This window comes from Prionailurus viverrinus, chromosome C2, assembly GCF_022837055.1.
Source record: "Prionailurus viverrinus isolate Anna chromosome C2, UM_Priviv_1.0, whole genome shotgun sequence".
Taxonomy (NCBI): Eukaryota; Metazoa; Chordata; class Mammalia; order Carnivora; family Felidae; genus Prionailurus; species Prionailurus viverrinus.
The window spans coordinates 18,389,792-18,406,917 of NC_062569.1; the positions used below are offsets into that span (position 1 = coordinate 18,389,792).

A 17,126-nucleotide genomic window follows, 5' to 3' on the forward strand; every position below is an offset into this window, starting at 1 on the left:
TTTTAGAACCATTTTAACAGTCAGTCTGAAACCCAGCCATACAGTCTCTATAACTCACACAGAGTCAGGGAAAGCCACCAGAAGGGCCATTTTTTATCTCAAATTTTCTATTCTCATTGACATAAAGAAGGATTATGATCAACTTCTCTAAGAGGCTGGTAATAAATCAGCTTTGGGGGTTTGAACTAGAAATGCATAAATATGACAGAGGTTTGGGTTCATCTGGTGTCAAGAACAGTTTGGTGCTTTGAAATTCTTTTTAATATTACATATTTTAAAAACCAAAAACCTATTTTCTGAAGGCTTTTCTCCTTCATTTCTAAATCCAAGTGTATCATCAAGGAAAATGGAATCCATGTGCTGTTGAATGCATTTACACTCCATTCATTACAGTGCAATGACATTGTATAACACTGACATTCCCTTTTGTAGGAGTGACTTCCAAGTTCATATGATTCTGAGGCTAAAATTTCAGAGAACTTTCTTCTCCCAGCCCTCAAAGAGTCCCAGCATGTGTAAACCACACTCATGACTCCTCACTGGAACACCAAGTTTTTAAGAGTTTTTGTCCAAATTTAAAATATTCACACCATGGAAAGATTTCTAGATTAGTTAAACAAGTCATTCTCCTTCCTTCCTTTGTCCTTGATTCTAACTGCTTTGGATAAAGAGGATGAGATGGTTTCTTTATGAAGCAGCAGTCAGCGCAATCTTACTGCTGAATTCCAAAGTAAGGAAAGAAAAGGCACACAGTCTGAGTGCAAGGTGCTCCCAGACTCTTCACAAAGCCCTTTTCAAAATATCATCTTCCAGTAATACCGCATCCTCAGACAGCAGATGAGGAACTGATAATGCCACAGCTGGGGCGGGGGGGGAAATACTAATGTGAACTCAGGTGAATATTTTTACCTCCCTGGGCTTCCAGTGACTTCTCTGGAAAATGGCAGGCTACCCCTACCCCAAAAGGTGTTCTGTGAGCATTTCCTCAACACCACCAGTTTCCCCAGGGTAAGTGTTGCAGTTACTATGACTGCATAACAAAGTTCTCCAAGTGTAAAAGTGTAGAACAATCATTTTTTCTTTTTCATAGATTCTGAAGGTCAGGCATTCGGGCAGGGCTTGACTGGACAGTTCTCACTGGGGGGTGGCAGTCAGATAGCGACTGAGGCTGCAGAGACCTGGAAGTTCAACGGGGCTAGTTCACTAGCCAGGGCTAGCTAGCTGACACTAGCCGTGGCTTGGGAGCTCAGCGGGGGCTGCTGACCACACACGGCCTCTGCATTGTGGCAGTCTCACGGTAACTGTACTTCTTACATAGCAGGTCAAAGCTCCAAATAAATGCAAGTACCCCAGCAACAAAGGTCGAATCTGCGTGGCTTTTTATGACCTAACTTTGGAAGTCACGTAAGATCACTTTTATCATACCCTGCTGGTCAAAGCAGTCCCAAGCTGGCCTATATTCAAGGAAAAAAAAAAAAGCCATAGACCCCCATCTCTGAATGGGAAGCGTGTCAAGAATTTGAGGATGAGATTCTAAAACCACCACCACAACAACGGATACTCACACAGAGAGCAGCAGACACTATTGCTGCCCTGCCCGTGTCCGAGTTCACCTATAACTGCCGAGGACAGTTCCTGTGATTGCCGACAACGACTCACTTCGGGGGCCCAGGCCTCTGTTTCTCAGCCTGAGGGCTTTCTCTGTAATTCGGGAAGAGCTAGGCCCTCAGGGGCAACCAATAATAGAATCAGTGGATAATACTCAACCTCCTCAGCCCTTGGCAGGACAGTTCTGAGGCGTGTCAGAGTGGTGCCCAACACGACAAAGCGCCACTTGGCCTCAGCAGCAGCCAGCTCATTAACACCTCCAGTACTGGTTTTTCTCCCTTCTCTCTCCAGCTCTTCCTCCCTCACCTCTGCTTCCTCCTGTCCAGCCCCCAACTTGCTGTCCTCCAGTCTGCTTTTGGGAGCACCCAAACTAAAACACCCATTATATGTGTCCTGATGAGAGAAAAGTTGAGAACTGTTGCAGCAGATGACCTCCCCAGTCTAAATTCCTGCTATCGTGATCAACCATTTCATAAGCGTGGGTAACTGGCAAGGTCTACGATTGCCCTGAGTGCTCAAAGAAGTCGTAGGGTAAAGCCATAACTGCCCCAGTGCCTGGGTGGGTAACTTTCGTAAGTGAATCCTATTTTCCAAATAAAGTACTTCCTATAGCAAAAAAGGAGGTCCCTCCTTGGTCCCTTAAAAGTAGCCGTAAAAATCAGTACTGAATGATGGCTTACGGCCTGAAAAGAAATTAAACGAGACTGAAAATAAACACATCCCAGTAAAATCTAAACTTTCATAGCTAGCAAACTTCGGGTAATTGCAATTCCTGTAGGCAAGGGGAAGTTTTATTTTATTGAGGAGTTTTCCTTTATTCTTTAACTTCTCAATCATGCCTCCTGGAAGTCTACTACAACCCAGGCCCAAGGTGTGCTCTCAAATTAGCTTATCAGATGAATCAGTCTTCCCTTGGCTCTCAAGATCTTTTATAATTAGTTTTGCAACATATGCATACAGTGGCTATGGGCAAAGCTCAGAGGAATGAGAAAACTCATTTAGAACAGTTGCCAGAGTTCCAGTGTTTTCTCAAGCTTAGCCAGTTAATTCTACTTCTGGGCGTAACCAAGAATGGGTCCCCAGATCTGCCAGGCTTTTTCTTCAAGTTGGAAATGCCTCGAGAACCAGTCTTCAGTTTCTTTGGAGTGGTCTTTGGATGTCCCACCTGAATGAAAGAAGGGTAGTCCCAGAAATGACAGAAGTCTATCATTTGTCAAACACTGTATTAAAGTGGGAGTTTAGCTACATATATGCCAACCATCCCCAAACCTCCTTAACTCCCATAGTCTGTCACCAACAAAGGTAGCAAAACTGCATGGGACACAGCAATGCGGTTGTTTTCTTGAAAAGACTCCAGAGACCAAATTATACAATTTCTAACACTGGGCTATTCAGGGGCCTGGCAAACACAGAAACCACAAGAGGGGAGGGAAGGGAAAAGAAGTGGGGGCAGGATGTCTGCTCTAATTCCGTATTCACTCTGCTGTGCTCTGTTTTACAACAATGTCAGCTCTATGGAATAAAACCAAACGTGGTTTCTGTGTCTTTAAGGCCCAGGCAACTTGGGCAATGGGTAGGTTGTCATAGCAACTTGTAATTCTACTGTCTACTAAATTGAAAAGCAACAATAGAAAATCCCTAGCAAATAAAGTGGGATACCTCTCAATGATAATTATCTGTTTATCACAGTCTGGTTTTGAGTTCTTAAAACTACAAACACCTAGAATCCTCTGCTATATTTGATTGAAGCGGGGCTAATATTTTCTTTTCTTTTCAAAAGCTCTCAGGCAGAAGAGAAGAAAACAAACAAACAAGTTTGTGAGAGAGTTTAGATGTCAGCCTCATCTATGGGCCCAGAGGAATGCTTCCACTATGCATACACACATACAAAAGGAGAAAGCAGGATTAAGCAACTCAAAAATCTACAGCAACATGAGGTAGTAAAACCTCAGCCAGTCTTACATCAGACTTCCTTGAAAAAAGGCCTGAGACCATAAGCATGGAGATGTGTGCTTTGCAGATACACACACAAAAAAGTGTTTTAAGATTATAACCCCAATAAAACATCAAAAAGCTCTTCCATCCACAGCCAATTAATTTAAATTTATTGAAAGATTGTTGGGCATCTTGTAAGACACTAAAGCTACAAAAACAAGGAAGACCCAGTCTCTGACCTCTATAAGCTCACAATTGGGGAATGGGGAGAAAGACACATAAATTATATGGCCAGTTTTCCCAAGTGTTACAGACTGAATTGTATCCTCCAAAGAATCCATATGTTTTAGTCCTAACACGCAGTACCTCAGAATGTAACCATATTTGGAGATATGGTCTTTAAAGAGGTCACTAAATTAAACCAAGGTCATTACGGTCAGCCCTAATCCAATCAGACCGGTGTCCTTATAAGAAGAGGAAATTTGGACACAGACATGTACAGAGGGAACATGATGAGAAGACACAGAGAGAACACAGCCATCTACAAGTCAAGGAGAGAAGCCCAGAACAGAGCTTTCTGTCGTGGCCCTCAGAAGGACGCAACCCTGCCAACACTTTGATCTCAGACTTCCAGCCTCCAAAACTGTGAGAAGTAAATTTCTGTTGTCTGCCACCTAGTCTGTGGTACTTTGTTCTGATAGCCCTGGCAAATGATTACCCGAAGCTCTATTCTTCTAGAGTAGTGGTTCTCGATCTTTCAGCTGCATCACAGTCACCTGGAGGACTTATTAAAACACTACTGGGCCCCACCTCCAGAATTTCTGATCCAGGAGGTGTGGGGAGGGACCCTAGAATCTACGTTTCTAGTAAGTTCTCAGGTGATGTTGTTGCTGCTGGTCTGAGCACTACCTCTTGAGAAATACTGTTCTAGGAGGTACAAATGGAAGATAGAGGCTGCATATCTGACCCTAACAGACTCAAGTGAAGAGGCCTTTCTCCTTCCTTCCTGAATCTAAAATGGAAAGGATTCCAACCTGAGCTTCACACTCAGGTGCATCACAGGTGAGGTGCCCAGCGGTTACAAAATGACAAAAGTTGCGTCTTATGAAAATCCTGAACTTCAAGACACAGAAGCCCCGTCCACTACTAAAACATAGCCCATGAATGAGTACTGGGCTCCGAAAAATTAGATATCCAATTCTCCCTTCAATGAGAAGTTAGACAGGTATATAAAGGATAGGGGGATTCTCTCCCATCCAGGCAAAGGCAGAAGATTGGGGAGAGTGGACAAAAGTATTTCCCTCTCTTCCCCACCCTACACTATTGGCCCCCTGCCCTAAAGTCACACTTTAGAAGTTCCAAACCTAAAGCTGCGCCCCTCTCCTCAGGCCAAATATGCCCAGAATCTATACCCTGTTCCAGACATTGCTCCAGTACCTGAACTCCCTGCCCAATGACCCTGGGCCTGCTTCCATGCCTGCACAAGGCTCTTTCCTCGGTTCTCCCACTGCCAGACCACATTGCCAGCATGCACAGAATGTGCCCCAAGGGATGGTAAAAGAGAAGGGATGAACAGAGCTTGGACCAAGGAGCTGGAGTGTCCATGAGCTTGTGTGAAAGGTTCAGCAGGGCACTGATACTTGGGGTGGAAAGAACCCTAGTCTGTGGCATTTACTGAGTTCCGTAGTATTAATATTCCCACTGTGGCCAACTTCAAGATACCAATCTGAAGTCAACTGGCTCACAAAATTCCTGGGCGGGGGGGGGGGGGGGGGGGTGAGGGAAGTCCTTCATACTATGGAACAAAAGCAGGAGTGGGAAAAGAACAAGGGCAAGCTGGTGGTCTTCATTTGTATTCTTGCCCTGGCCCTGTATATATTGAAGGTAAGCCAATCCCTGTATCAACCAAGATTTGCTCTGATCACCACTGAGAGTGGCCATCAATGCTGAGCTCACAAAGAAGGAGCCATTCTCCCTAACATATTCCATTCAGAAGATAATGTTGTTGGTTGCCTACCCAAAAGCCATTCCCCAACCACTTGTTCTTTCTGGAAGAGCCTGCTGCTCTCTACAAAGGCTGGAAAATGGTATATACTCGCTTTCCAAGCTCCCTTGTAGCATGAGACATAATCTGGCCAATGGGAGCTCAGAGGTGAAGTTTGTTAGGGCCACCAGAGAAAGGTTTCTCCCTAATAAACAAAAGGAAGGTCTGTCTTCTTCTCTGGACACGGTCCTTCTATGATGCGTAACAGTGGCACCACCTGGCAACCATAAGAGAAAACATTATGCACAAGATGACAAAGAAGGATCAGAAGTGACTGGGTTGGGTTTTTTTTTTTTTATTAATTGTGGTAAAATACATATAACATAGAATTTACCACCTTAACTATTTTTTTTTTAATTTTTTTTTCCAACGTTTTTATTTATTTTTGGGACAGAGAGAGACAGAGCATGAACAGGGGAGGGGCAGAGAGAGGGAGACACAGAATCGGAAACAGGCTCCAGGCTCCGAGCCATCAGCCCAGAGCCTGACGCGGGGCTCGAACTCACGGACCGCGAGATCGTGACCTGGCTGAAGTCGGACACTCAACCGACTGCGCCACCCAGGCGCCCCCCACCTTAACTATTTTTAAGTGTACCAAGTTCAGTAGTGTTTAAGTACAATCACATTATTGTGCAACAAATCTCCAGAACTTTTTCATCTTGCAAAACTAAAACTCTGAAACACCCCCCCCCCCCACTGCCCTGCCATCCCCAAGAAAGTACCACTCTATTTTCAATGAATGTGACTATTCTAGGTACATACAGTATTTGCCTTTTTGTGACTGGCTTATTTCACTTAGCACAAGGTTCATCCATGTTGTAGCAGGTGTCAGAAGTTCCTTCCTTTTTAAGTTTGAATAATATCCCATTGTATGTATCAACCACATGCTTTGCATCCATCAGTGGACTCCAAATGTTGCTTCCAACATTTGGCTATTATGAAAATACTGCTATAACATGCATGTACAGATTTCTCTTCAAGACCCTGCTTTCAATTCTTTTGGGTATATACCCAGAAGTGGAATTGCTGGATTATATGGTAATTTGAATTTTAATTTTTTTAAGGAGGCACCATACTGTTTTCCACAAAACTGTACCATTTCACATTCCCACCACGAGTGCACAATTATCTCAATTTTTCCACATCTTCACCAACACTTGTTACTTTCTTTTGTGGTTCATTCAATAATGGCCAATCTAATGGGTATGAGGTGAGCTCCTGGGTTCTTCATGGCATTCGGAGCTATGGAACGAGCCTGGAATTGCCCTGCTCCCAGAGGTTGTATGCAGGAAATAAGTAATAAGTATTCTTATTGTTAAACTCCCTTTTAACTAGCTCTTAAGCTTCTTCTAACTGATGAGCTGCTTTTTCTGTAACACCTCAAGCAGAAAGGATTAAGATTTAATTCTCTGTTTCTCATGCTTTGCATTATACTCTGCTTCTTCAGCTCTTGGAACCCAACACAAATTCTACCCCAGGGTCAAGTCATGCTATATAGTGCAAGAGCAAATACAAAGGAGTATTCCTAACAGCTTTACTCATAATAACCCAACACTGGAAAGAACCCAGATACCCACTGATAGGATAAACTGTGGTACATCCATACAAAGGAATACTATTCAGCAATAAAAAGGATAAAATCATGACGGATAAATCTCAAACACACTATGCTGAGTGATGAAGCCTTATTATATAAGAGTACATATGGCAATGACACCATTTATATAAAGTTATAGAATATGTTAGGGGTGCCTGGGTGGCTCAGTGGGTTGAGCATCCGACTTCAGCTCAGGTCACGATCTCGCAGTCCCTGAGTTCGAGTCCCACGTCGGGCTCTGTGCTGACAGCTTCTGATTCTGTGTCTCCCTCTCTCTCTGCCCCTCCCCCACTCATGCTCGCTCACTCTCTCTCACTCTCTCTCTCTCTCTCAAAAATAAACATTTAAAATAAGTTATAGAATAGGTTAATCTAACCTACAGTGGAAAAAAATCAAAACAATAGCTGTTGTCTCTGAGGGGTGGGAACTGCCTAGAAAGGGGCATGGGAGAACCTTCTTAGATGATGCTAATTTTCTGTATCTCCAGAGAGGTTTTGGGTTACACAGTGAGAATGCATTTGTGCAAATAAAGTGGCAGATATACCCTAAAGACTTGTGCATTTCATTGTCCATAAATTGTATATCAAAAAAAAAACTATAGGGGCGCCTGGGTGGCGCAGTCGGTTAAGCGTCCGACTTCAGCCAGGTCACGATCTCGCGGTCCGTGAGTTCGAGCCCCGCGTCAGGCTCTGGGCTGATGGCTCAGAGCCTGGAGCATGTTTCCGATTCTGTGTCTCCCTCTCTCTCTGCCCATCCCCCGTTCATGCTCTGTCTCTCTCTGTCCCAAAAATAAATAAACGTTGAAAAAAAAAATTAAAAAAAAACAAACTATAAGTCAATATTTAATTCTAGTAAATAATATACAAGATGAAAAATTTAGGGGGAAGTTTATTGAGGACTTCAATTTACTTTGAAATGCATTTTAAGAAATCCCAAGATGGATTGATGGATGGAAGGATAGATAGCTCTGTAATTCACAAGTACAATAAAATGTGAAAGGTGAAATATAGGTGGCAGGTGTTTGGGTGTTCACTATAAAATTCTTTTGATTTTTCCAGCTAAGAGTGTTGGAAAGTGACAGTAAGTAGAAGTTCTGGTTTTATATGGTGAACATTTTCCTGACTACCTTGAGGGCTGGAATAAAATTAAGAGGATCTAGGGGAAGAGACAGAATCATCAACTACAAAAAAAACTTTATACTCTTTCAGATTTGAACTACAAAAACTTACATTTTCGTTATGATCAAAAACTGGGAAGTGCTGCGATGCAGGAAAGGTCTCAGCTTGAATAGAAACTTTCACCTAAAAACTCAGGACCTACTAGAGTGCGGCCACTGGGCCAGGGGTTTCTGACGTTCCTTGTGCTTTGTGCTTTTCTCCAGTTTCAGTTGCCCCCTCCACTGGGCATTGGGAACCCTAGGGGATATGAAACTCCTCGACACTCACCCCCCCTTCCCCCAGCACACTTCCTGTTCCTGACATTGAGAGATGACTCTGAGCTAAGGGTATTGTGACCACTGAGCACTGAGGAAGGCATGAGGGAGCAAGGAGTCACACAAGGACCATGGACAGATGGCCAGCAGGGTGCAATGTCACATCAGGTTAAGACAAGTTGATCTGTCAATCTTCAGCTACAGGAACCATGTTTCTGTGTCTCCACGCTCCCCTCCCCTCCCCCCACACGCAAGAAATTTTTCACCCTCTGGCTTTCTTTTCTTTTTTAATTCTGTTGTTTATAGATCACTGTGTCACATTGTATGTTAGCCCTGGGAGGGCACATAGCTAAATTCCCTCACTTTACAGAGGGGAGCTGAACTCAGAAGGTGAAGGGATCTTCTCAAGATCACTGAAGAGCAGAACCGCAACCACAAAGGTATCCTCAATCCAGAATAAAGGGTGAGAATATTCAAAACTCAAAGACATGGAATTCCTTGTTATGTTATTTTTACTATGAAGGGACATTGACCCGATTATTCCTGTCCTTTGTGATAGATGTACACCTTAAACGTTGATAATATCCACCAGAATACTAAAGACCTTCCTTATATATAGCAGTGTCCCTTAGCTATAGGGAGAAACATTCCAAGATCCCCAGTGGATGCTTGAAGGCGTGGAAGAACGGAACCCTAGATATATACCGTGACTTTTCCTGGACATACAAACCGATGACAGAGCTTAATTTATAAATTAGGCGGAGTGAGAGATTAATAACAAAGAACAATACAACCATATACTATAATAAAAGGTATGTGAACGTGCTCTCTGAAAACACCTCCCTGCACCGTACTCACCCTTCTCCCCGCGAGGACCGACACACAAAAAGCCCACGTGGTGACGTGGGGTGAACGTGGTGGGCGGGCCTTGTGACGTAGCATTGGGCTCCTACCTCCTTCAGGAGGATCCCTGGCTTCCGGGGGCGGCTGAGAGCGGGTAATTGAAATCACGGGAAGCTAAACTGCGGGTAAGGGAGAACGACCGTATTCTCGTCTGGGGGCTTGGAAATGGGATGCCGACGTGGTCATCGTTTGTCGCTTGTGTAGCCTCTCCTGAGGAAGTTACTGGAAATCGGTGTCTGAAGGTCGAGGTCACCACGGTCTTCACTGTCAGAGCAGTCCTCCGCGGAGACAGGCCTACATTGGAAACTGCCACCTCACAGCCCTGAGTGGCCTGTGAGGGACAGCTCCACAGACACTGACCCAGGGAGAACCTCGTCCAGGGCTCAGCTTTCCACACTCGCTACCCCCCACGAGACGACTTCCTGCAGTTCCTAAGGAAAAACAATGACCTCGCGTCTGCAGAGGACTTCACTGTTTGCAGCTCACTGTTGACAGCTCATTTAGTCTTGCAACCACTTGAAGTAGTTTATGCTTCTTACACGTAAGAGAAAAATTCATGTAGGGGCTGGAGGATAACAGTAAACTCATATTCTGCATTGAATCCTTGATTCAAGAGCTTCCCCTCCACCCACCCCCAAACCCGTGAACGGAAGCGCTGCATGTGTATACAGATCAGAGTAGACTTACTAAAACCGCTCTGCCAAGGAGACCGACCCCAAGCCCAGTGCTCCTCTGTTACGCGTGGAACAAACCCTCTGCCCAGACATCTGGGTTTTACATTCCAACTCTTCACTCGGTAGCGGTGTGACCTCGAGCAAATTACTTACACTCTCTGAGCCGTGGTTTCCTTTATCTAGGAAACAGAAATACTTCTTGGGGGCTAATAGTGGTAAACATTTAACTACCACTCTGGGGGAAAATACCTTATGAAGGTGTGTGTCTGTATGTATTATTTTTACTGAATGTATTATGAATGCCGTGTGTACGTATGTAGTATTAATTTTACAACTTATAAAATGTACAACTCTTTACCCTAAGTTCCATATAACCAATTAATCTTTCACAGAATGCATTCCATTATTTTTGCTGAAGGTGCAACTGACAAGTACAGTTCTGACATGAATGGTGAGATTTTAAGTGTATTCGTGAGACAAAAATGAAACAAAAATTATGTCAGAACTTGATTGGTTTACCAATGATGCGAACAACTTCTTTGCTGAATCAGGTAATAGTTTTCAAATACTGGACCATTTTGCCAATTTTCTATTTGCAATGTTTAATGGCTACAGGCATGGGGCACTTGTAAGTGTAATTTGTATTCACTTTCTCCACCACTTTCCTAAATCTGGACAATCAAAAAAAAAAAAAAAACAATAAATCAAGCTCTGATGCATAGCATTTGGAGCTTTCCATCGTATAAATAATCCTACCACGGCCAATTTTGAGGTACCAATGTGCCATCACTTAGGCAGTTGGGTAGAGATATATATAGAGATATATAAAGGCACATGCCATTATAAAGTATTGCCGCCATATCCATAAAAATAAAGGTACTGAGCCTCAAAAGCATAAATAACAGTAAAACGTAAAATAATTAGGAAGTGAAGAGTTCTGAGTATTATCTCCTCCAATAAAATTCAATTGCAAGCTTATATAATGGCTGTTTCTAACAACCAGCTCTGTAAATTCCTGGAAGTGTAACAGTGAGACCTCAAGGGACCTTATAAGCTGACCCCAGCACACCATGGCTGGAACAGCATTTGCTGGCAATTACTACTTAAGATGCTATGATCGGTGGCCATTTGCTCCATGTGTGCACAATTTCCACAACACTGTCTGGATTAGTGCCCTGGATTTTCAAGAAACTCATTTTGCATTTGGATTTTTTAAAAATTCCTGAAACATACATGTTCAGTAAATGTGTTTAAGTAATGAATAACTACACCATCAGTTTATTCCTCAAAAGTCTTGTTGGATAAAACAGCTTAGAAAGAGAGCAGCCTAACTGTAGAGAACAAAAAGATGATCAAGGGAGCATGAAAGGGTAGGTGCTTTCCACTCTGGAAACTACCTGAGTTGCATTTAACTGCAGAACCTGAACAGGAAATGAAATGGCTATTGGGGGCGGGGGAAATAAATGAAAATTTACAAGCAAAGCAACAAAGCACTGGGGCAGGAGGACTAAGGATAAGGAGAATCGAGAGAAAAATGAAACTGTAGAAAAGAAAAACACAGAACTTACCTTAGAGACTTTTTAGAAAATCATATTCAATTCTCTGGACACCAGTAGGAAAACAGGAAAAAAAACATTTAAAAACACCATTTTTGTCCCAGGTATTTGAGTCTTATTTAAACCACTGATCTCATCCTCTTTAGTAATTTATATTAAAATGTAGGGGAAATGCTAATTTTGAGACCATCTTTCCGTTCTTAGGACCGTGCCCCTGTAGAAAACATTCTGGAGAGGTGAGTTCCTCTGAGACAGCCCTTATGATTCCTCCACCAACTTTGACATTGTGAAGAGCAACTCTGATGTGGCTACTGGAACAGAGGCCATAGTTGTTGCTAAACCTTTATTTAGACAGACCAAGAATTAAGAAAAGCAAATGTGACAAATTTTAACGGGCCCAAGTGAATGTGAAAACTAAAACCAGATCCATGAATTGGCTGTCTTTACTCATTTACTCACATGCAACACTTCCAACATTCAAAAGGAATTTAATCTATTGTTTTCCATCAGCCACACATTTATTTATTATTTTTTTAATTTATTTTTGAGACAGAGAGAGACAGAGCATGAACAGGGGAGGGGCAGAGAGAGAGGGAGACACAGAATTGGAAGCAGGCTCCAGGCTCTGAGCCATCAGCCCAGAGCCCGACGCGGGGCTCGAACTCAAGGACCGTGAGATCGTGACCTGAGCTGAAGTCAGGCACTTAACCGACTGAGCCACCCAGGCGCCCCCAGCCACACATTTATTTAGAGCTGTTTCTTGTACTGTGCAAAAAAGAGGGCAAATTACAAATCTGTACAATAATCCACAGAATGTGATCAATATCCTTATCAACACCCAAAGCGGGTTAACAAGGTTTTTCCTCCTGAAATCACACCTTCCAAGGAGTCCCAAGTGTTCAACACATAAAAAAAGGTCAGGGAGAGCCTACTTGGCAGAGGAAGTTTGGGAAAAACTGCATCCCACACCAAGACTTCCTCAAAAAACTCACGATACACACTTGCTCATTAGAGAACAGGACTGACACAAAGACATCTCAGTAACCTTGTTAACCCAGCATTTCCAAGTTTATTTAATCAATGAGCCCATTTCTCCCACCTAATATCAATTAACATCCATAGAAAAGTAGTGGACATTGCTGGTCTGGAAAACAACTGCAGGGAGTGATTTCAGTAACTGCCTCAACTTTGCCAGCATGGCTACGCAACCTAAGAAAGGGGTAGTGGTCTTGCTGAGGCACTCTATCCCGTTCACGGCCAAGGCTGAGTCTTGGCTAGATCAAGCACCCCTTTCCTCTCTACCGTCTCTGTCTAAGAAAGATTACCTTACCAGATACAGCAAACTACTATTCATCTGGCATTATAGAAAACAGCAACAATCTTTGCTGGACTCTCTAAACAAACTAAAATCTTGTATTATTTTTTTTTTAATGTTTATTTTTTGTGGGGGGGGAGGAGCAGAGAGAGAGGGAGAGAATCCCAAGCAGGCTCTCTACTGTCAGCACAGAGCCCAATGCAGGGCTTGAACCCATGAACCGTGACATCCTGACCTGAGCCAAAATCAAGAGTCAGACTCTTAACTGACTGAGCCACCTAGGCACCCCTAAAATCTTTTAAAAAGAGCCCTGCATATATATGTTCCCCTATGCTGAGTCAGAGATTTAGGTAAGACATCCTGCTGTGCTCAGGGGAAAGTAGTAAAGTTAAATTAGAGTCTTACAAAAACATCAAGACAGAAAGATACCAAAACCACAGTTGGTTAGAAATAATATTTATTATCCCCTCCCCCCATGTACAGATTACTTTTCAGAAACATGAAGATATTACCCATGTCCTCATCAATAACAGTTTGTAGAAAATAAACGTAATTCATATCTTGACAATATATTTCTATCATTTTTAAAACAATAGCCATTTTTCCACGTTAGTTCAAGAATAGCTTCAAGTTTTACATTTTGAATCAAATCAAGACAATCTTTGTTTATAGGTGATTTCCTGACAGATCCCATCCCCCCAACCCCTAAAAAAAAATTCTATATCCTAAGTGATAAACTCTTCTTGTACATTCAGCAAACTTTATATTGGAAAAAGAAAAAGAATAATTGAGATAGGTATTTACTCTCGTGCACAGTAATAAATCTAGCTGAGCTTCTACACCTTGCTTTGCAATGATGTTTACATAAAATAAATCATTTCTTATCAAGTTACAATGGTAATTTCTTGAAATGTAGATACAAAAGCTATACACTTAATCCACTGAAATTGCCTTCTAGTTTTATCTGTAATTAAACCATCGCCATTAAGGAGAAGCTTCAACTCAAGAAGATGTTTCCCCTTTCCCTCAGCTATTTCTCTCTGAAAAGCTTGAATCCTCTCTCAGATCATGTAGAGATACATTAAAAGCACAGAGAAAAAAAAAAAAAAACGTTTTAGCTTGCTGACATAATGCCCTTAAGTTTGCTGACATAATGCCCACATTTGAAGTTTAAAATGTAAAATCAGAGTTAAAGCATCACTTAATTCATACAGTACATTATCAATTAATCACCAGTGTCCCACCGACTCAGAAGTTCCCCGAACTGGTTGTCTTCTCCACATTTAGTAAGTTTATAACCAATGACTCAATCAAAGAATGTGCTTATAATAGGCTGCTGGTTTAATTTTAGAAGTTTTAATACTGGGCTATTTTCAAATACAGAGATGCTACAAGTGGCATATGAACTATTAATTTTGTTTCCCATTACCTACAGGAAGAATTTGTTCAAATAAAATTTTACAAGACAAAATGCAAACCTACATACCTATATATAGATGTATACATGTATATATTGAACCTAACTAAAGTTTTATAAGCAATACTAACATACTTCTCGTTACACATTCCTAAAGACAGTAATTGTTTTGAAGATAACATGTTATATAAAGAGGATTATGCAAAAAGCAAAAATTAAGAATAAACATGATCTTTGAGGTTTTCAGGATTACTTCAAAAAGCCATTTCTATCCCCCATAGAAGAAAACTATGCATTTATCATAGGAAAAAAATTATAAAAAGATAATGCTATCGTGTAAATAATTCACAAAAACTATACTGTATATCCCATAAAAGTCTTACCAATGTAAGGTAAATCACAATTATGGTTTATATTGTATTACAGACATCACCATCACCTTTCCTCTTTAATAATGAGAGGATTTAACTTTTTTTAACTTACTTAACAAGTGCCACAGAAATTCAAGTCCCAGTAGCAACAAGTTAAACAAGATTACAAAATAAGGCATTCTGCTCACATGTCATTAAAGTAACAGGCTGAGTATAGTAAAGCAGGCTCTTTCCATTCTTGAAGTTTTATATAATCCCAAAATTATACAGAAGGCAATCTTTTCCAAAAAATTCCAATTAATTGTAATTTTCCAGGGAAACAGAAAGACACATAAAATCCTCAACTTTGGCTATTTCTCCCACTGCCATCAACAGAGGCTGATTTTCTCTATTTAATAAAGCCCAATATTAGAAATGTGGATGAAATGTCTCTGTACCATTTCTAAGCCTGTAGGTCACACACACTAAATGATTTTTTTTTTTCAAATTCTAGATTAAATCTAATCTAATCTGATAAAATCCCTGTAGTGTTACTTAGGAAAAAAAAAAAATAGTGGACTCAGAACACACTTGCGCACACATGCATACACACACACGCACAGCCAACATATTAAACAGTTTTCTTAAACATTGATTGGTTCTCCAAAAAGGATCAAAATATTTTTCATCAAGCTGCAGCATGTGTTTAAGGGGCATTGTAACCTTTTTTAGTACAAGGTAAGAATCTGAATGAACTTTTAAACAACTAGTACCCTGAACTAAAGATCTTACCAAAGATGAACTCTAAAACACCTATTTTTTGAAATTTGGACTCCCTTGCCTATTGTACTTTTACATTAAATGCTGCTTAAATAAAAATAGAGCATAAATTCAATATTCTACTGTCTAAACATTTAAAGCAATGGTTATGTCATCAACAGGTAAAACGCACCTAACTTGAGTCTTTGACACCTCTTGTTTTAAGTTTATTGAATGATAAAGTTCTTCACAGTTTAAAATATTGTGAAGAAGTGTGTTTAACTATGTTCACAGAGATATTACGTACACATACTATGTATCTGATGTACCCATAAACTTTGAATATGTGTGCGCCAAGAGGATACCCACACATATGCAGGAACCCTGAATAATAGGTTGGCGTGGACTGTGAAATGATTTCTCAGAAATGCTTAGAAATAAGAAAAGAGTATTATTATGAAAATTATAATAACAAAAATGTTACCTTATTTACATAGTGCCTATCTCCCAAGAGGTAAATATGCTTTATAGACATTTTTTAGTATCTGTGAGGTGGGACACTGAGAGCACTATCAATTTTCATTTTCCACAACCAACAAACCTGCCCAGGATCATACACTTTAACAGTGGTAGTAGAGCAAAATACACACGTGGAGATCACCCAACTTGCAGTGTCTCCAATTACCAGATCCAATGGCTCGTGGTGAAATCAAGTTTTCGTCATAGAACAAAATTTCTACCACAAAAGGTTAATTTTTAAGTCCTCATATACTTGTGATTGTGCGTTATATTTATACCACAGGGAGATCAAAATGGTTTTTGGTTTTGGCAGATGAAAAGTCTAACATTCAGTGTGACTATAATTCAGTGTAACTTCTCCAGTTTAAGTGCGACACAGCTGATTGGTCTATAGGGGAAATGCGGTCAATGCCTAACCATGGCTGGAGAAACCTCAATCCAAACAGCTACCGCATGATTACAGAGACAGCCTACAATCTTGTATTGTCTTAAAGGTCTTTTCTATCTCCACATATGGTATACACATATAAATAAGCATATTAGCACAAAATGTACAGTTAGCATAAGTCAGTTCATGTTTAAATTAACAAAGGCCTTAGGGGTGAACTTTAAAGGCCAAGAGCTCCTCAGAGTGCATGTTGTTTAAAGATCGAAGATCTGGCAACTTTAGAAGAAGTTTTGTAAAAATAGAGGCCTCGTTTGGATGGTTTTTCATTATTAAGGTCCTTAGTGCACGGATGAGAGTTTCCTGCAAAGCCTCAACAGAGTTGACATTTTCTATTCCAGATCGATCTAATAGTAAGGAACAGAGAGACATGAATGAGAGGACATGTTATTAACATTATCAATTAAGAGAAAACATTAACTAGAAATATAATTCTTGCTCATCAATCTCATTAATGAATTTAAAACAAGGTTTTATACATTGGAACAAAGGCAAAAAATATTTGACAAAATTTTATAAATCCCAATGGCAAATTTTTGTATCTGTTGATTATATTATAAAGATGTATATCA

General features: G+C 41.0%; 1 protein-coding gene across 2 annotated transcripts in view; it reads right to left on the minus strand.

Moving 5' to 3' along the window:
- Positions 1-8,377: 8,377 nt before the first annotated feature.
- Positions 8,378-17,126, minus strand: part of NR1D2 (nuclear receptor subfamily 1 group D member 2) — a 34,595-nt gene continuing 25,846 nt past the window's right edge. The window contains exons 8-9 of one of the 2 annotated variants that reach the window (XR_007155520.1): positions 16,571-16,901; positions 8,378-8,383 (exon numbers count right to left, since the gene is read on the minus strand). Coding sequence is in view for 1 of the 2 variants with exons in the window: in XM_047874356.1 (XP_047730312.1) it covers positions 16,705-16,901 (197 nt within the window). In the remaining variant the exon portion in view is untranslated. Of the gene's footprint in view, positions 8,384-13,504; positions 16,902-17,126 lie in introns of those variants that run through there. The other variant, XM_047874356.1, reaches the window with a different exon arrangement.